The sequence below is a fragment of the Anneissia japonica genome, unplaced genomic scaffold (genome assembly GCF_011630105.1).
Source record: "Anneissia japonica isolate Jap-2015-1 unplaced genomic scaffold, ASM1163010v1 scaffold288216_len39739_cov126, whole genome shotgun sequence".
Lineage (NCBI taxonomy): Eukaryota > Metazoa > Echinodermata > Crinoidea > Comatulida > Comatulidae > Anneissia > Anneissia japonica.
The window spans coordinates 35,018-39,315 of record NW_022723549.1 but is presented as its reverse complement, the minus strand read 5'-3'; the positions used below and the strand labels follow the sequence as shown (position 1 = coordinate 39,315).

The following is a 4,298-nucleotide window of genomic DNA, read 5'->3' as shown; positions in this document are numbered from 1 at the left end:
AGACCCCGGTTCAATCCTGGCTAGCTTTGGGATTTTTTTTTTTTTTTTTGGTTTTTTTTGTCTTTCTAAAAATTAATGAAAAGAAATATTTTATTTACTTTTTTTAATGCACAATAGACTAATGCAATACCAAAACTTACAGGTGTCACTGGTTATACTGACCACGTTTGATTGAAATCAGCCCAAAAGTTTGTCAGTAGTAGCATTTTAAAATGTTGCCAGGAAAAGATATAAATGAACCCTTAATGACATTTGACCCCAAATCCATGAACACCATATATAGACTCAGCCTTATGCCAATGCATATGTGCGAAGGACAAGATTGCTATGTTTATTTGTGACTGCAGTACTAGTCTTTTATACAACTTTTGAGTTTGTTTTTTGTTTTTTGTTTTTTTTTTTTTTTTTGTTTACTCTAATGACCCCTGTGTGACATTTTGACTCAAAGCGGTAAACACCCCTTGTATGGGAGGTGTCACTGATTCCGAATTACTTGCACATTTTTTTTTGCAAGTATTTGGGAACGCACTGAATATTTGCTACAATAACATAACAAGTACCGTAGTCAAACTATCACTCCTATGATATTTTCCTAACGCAAACTCATCGAAATAGCATTTGCAGTATCTGGTGCTACTTTTGGGGATGGGATTCAACACTAGTCTCTAAGCGCAAGCATAGTCTAGGTTACTGCGATAGGTTAGTTATCAGGAGGTAGTGGGTTCGATTCCCAACCGAATCAGTTGCGAATTTATTTTGAAACGTACAGAGGAAGCCTATTCGGTACAATAACACATCAGATAGGGTAAAGTATCACTCTTATGATATTGTTTCTGATGCAAATTCATTTGAAATATTATTATTGTGTCTATTATTATTATGTCTATTATTATTATGTTTATTATTGTTATCATTATTATTATTGTTATCATTATTATTATGTTTATTATTATTATTTTTATTATTATTATTATTATTATTAATATTATTATTATTTTGTCTATTAATATCATTATTATGTCAGGCTAGAATTCAGATTCATAAGAACAAATCTTTTCCTCCTCAGATCATGGAGTTATTAATGAGATTTAATTTCCGAATATATATATTTTTTTTAATGTTTCACGATGTTCTGCAATTGCAGACGTCCTAGCGAAATGAGCACACTGAAGAATTCGTTGGAATCGAATCAGATTAGTTCATTACTATACTAGGCCCTATATCTAAACTGACACATATATATTGCATACCAAAATCACCATCATATTATTCATATTTATTTCAAATCGCCACTATCACAATCATCCACATCATTAATTATCATCAATACAAATGTAGTTTCAAACACAGAATTTGGATCATACCCTAAATGAATCTGCTGTTTGATAGTTAATATATTCTGTGTTCCAGTAAGGTCCTTGTAATCCCGATGAAATCCAAATGGGGTCACCGACACCGTGTGACTCGTTCTCTGTAATCACCTCAAGCTGACCGACATATGGTCCCATTATGATGTAAGAAAATTGTATGCAGTACCGGTAAGAGGATGACCACCATATGTATGACGGTGAGATTACCGGAGTTTTAAAGCGAGCGACCTGTCCAGGACGTTTGTTTCGTTCATTAATGTACATGTTATAATCTGAGGCAAATATAAAAAAAATTAATAGTGATAATAATTATGCATGATATAAATTAATAATTATTAGCAAAATTGATCATCAATCATAGTAAATGTAATAACAATAATAGGTCTAATATCAGTTATTGAGCAGTCACTCCATATATTGCATACCTTCGCCCCATGCCTGAATATCGAACAATACACAGGCCGTGTATTGTTTTCTATTATATTATAATAAATACACTTATATATAATTATATATATACTTATATTATAATTTTATATTATAATAAGTATATAAATAGATAAAACAATGGGCGATTACATTGATTTCTGCCCCGCGAATAGCCTGAATACAGAACAGTACGCAGCAGGCAGGCTAATTTCAGTGAACTTTGACATCTTTTCTTTCAAAAATCTAATCAACACTTTCTTTTAATAACATATACCATTCCAGTATTTTTTTCTCTTTTGTGGCAAAAACCAACACATCTATTTATCAATATCATTATAATAATTGAATTAATACATTTACAATTGATAGGCCTATAGGAATTAATTTTGTACATTGCTTTAAAATTGTGGGGTAGCCATTCATTATCCTCCTTTTTCGTGGTTTTCATATTTTACTTCTAGACTAAGCTGAAAAAACACTTTCTTTTATTTACATAGGCCTATCATATTTTTTAAAACTATGATACAGGGAACACAATCATAATGTTACAGAATACTTGATACTACAAACTTCTTTTTGTAGAGTTTTTAACAAAAATAAAAGTAAAAAAGTTCTGTTTAGTATATTTTCTCTTTGCTACTCATATTACACCATCGTATTGGCAATATTTGATTTCAATTTTTTTTCATCATTTCTTAAGAAAATTTTTACTTTCCATTATTGCGGAATTGCCTTTAGCAAGACAGTTCCGCAATCCAATTTGATTCGATATTTAATGTTGTGAATAATTCAGCTGTATTAATAAACCTGTTATCAATCACTTTATCATTGATAGTTCGTATGCCCGATCAACCCAATTTCTATATAAAAATTAAACACCATTATATATTATCATTTTGTTACCCCAAATTTGTCGTTTCAATATTTCATTATAACCAATTTGGGTGCTTAACAACACACTGGTTAAAAAATCAGATAATGCGTTTACCATTGAACGATATAAACCAGGACTTCCTTTGAGGGGTATCGTTTTATAGCGTTAGCCGTTATATCGGACATTTTCGATAATGCCTTTTGGGGCAAATCTTCAAATATAAATAGTCTGAGAGCTAGCAACATAAGATTCTCGCCCTACACAGTTTCAGAATAATTGAATAAGCAAATAGCACATATATTGCATTTTGAAATTTAAAAAAAATAGTGGTAAAACGGGGCGGGAGCCTAATTCCCAGTGACATCCCTCTCCCCTACTGGATCTTCCCCTGTTGATTTAGGCAATCCTCTTGTAAGTGAAAAGTACAGAAATATACAGTGGGCCTAGCCTGGTTAGGAATGAGAGAAGTGCCTGTCTTGAATCAAGGTGGATGCATGTAAGGCTTATCCGAACTACTGACATTCAAAAGAACCCGTAAACATTGTCCCGACTTGTTTACGTAAATTCAAGGTACTGATTGGTGGAGCTGGCTTGACCCTACCTCTACCTTATAATAGCACTATTTTTACGACGAGGCGTGAAGATAGCCCCCAATGCTATTCTTACGATGATCGCTAGCGCACTTGCGATAGCGTAGGCCTAATTCATCGCGGGGAAAAGTCTTGAACTGAGCGAACCACAACGCTAATTCTAGCCGGATTAGGGTAGTTGTGGCCGCGAGGGAAAGCGGCCGCGAATCGATACGTGTATTTTTATTCATAAAAATCTGAACTTTAACTGATAGCATATAATAAACATCAATTTAATCATATCATAATTTAGTTATGTCATTGTTGAATATCGGTTGGTTGGTGGTGACTTTAATGAGTAGTATGACACAGTTCCTTTTAGTTCACTGCAAACTTTTATTAACACAAACTGTACGTTGGTTACAATCAGCTAAACTCCAGGTTTCAGATGTTAGAGAACCCTTTTAGAGTGGAGTCAGCTCGGCCCTGTACTTTTCTTCTGTGTTGAATCTAACTACTGACTACTGAATACTACTCACTACTGATTACTGACCATTGCTGATTACTGGTTACTGATTAATGGTCACTGACTCAGTGATATGGGGGTGTTTGCCTATTATACTTTATGTAATGGGGGTGTGTCTCAAGTAAGTCACCCCATACCATAGGCGTAGATCCCGGGGGGATGGAGGGGATATATCCCCCCCCAATATTTGACAAGGGGGGATGGTCCATTGTATCATCCCCCCCAATATTTTGACTATGTATAGGATAAAATGGAGTTTTACACACTTCAAAAGACTGTCACAGAAATAATTTGCACTGTCTTTATGCGCTTACAAAGATGAAAATTAGCATAATGTATTAATGTTGATAACAAAATTACTTTATCTGGTACCAATCTAAGCTCTTCTTTCCTTAGATGTTAGATGTGCTTGCAAAGACAGCCACATTTCACACTGAAGGGTGTGTATGACATCAGTAATGTTATGCCAATTCCAAGAATGTTTAAGGTTATATCGGTTGATGAGGAATTTATTGATTAGGCCTATAATA

General features: G+C 33.8%; 1 protein-coding gene across 1 annotated transcript in view; it reads right to left on the bottom strand.

Annotated features, from left to right (window-relative positions):
* Positions 1–1,364: 1,364 nt before the first annotated feature.
* The window catches only part of LOC117112276 (MAM domain-containing glycosylphosphatidylinositol anchor protein 2-like), a gene marked incomplete at its 3' end in the record, with an annotated part of 13,411 nt that continues 10,477 nt past the window's right edge, over positions 1,365–4,298 (bottom strand). Inside the window, exon 2 of the mRNA XM_033255342.1 lies at positions 1,365–1,642. Coding sequence (XP_033111233.1) covers positions 1,365–1,642 — 278 coding nt within the window. The remainder of the gene's footprint in view (positions 1,643–4,298) is intronic.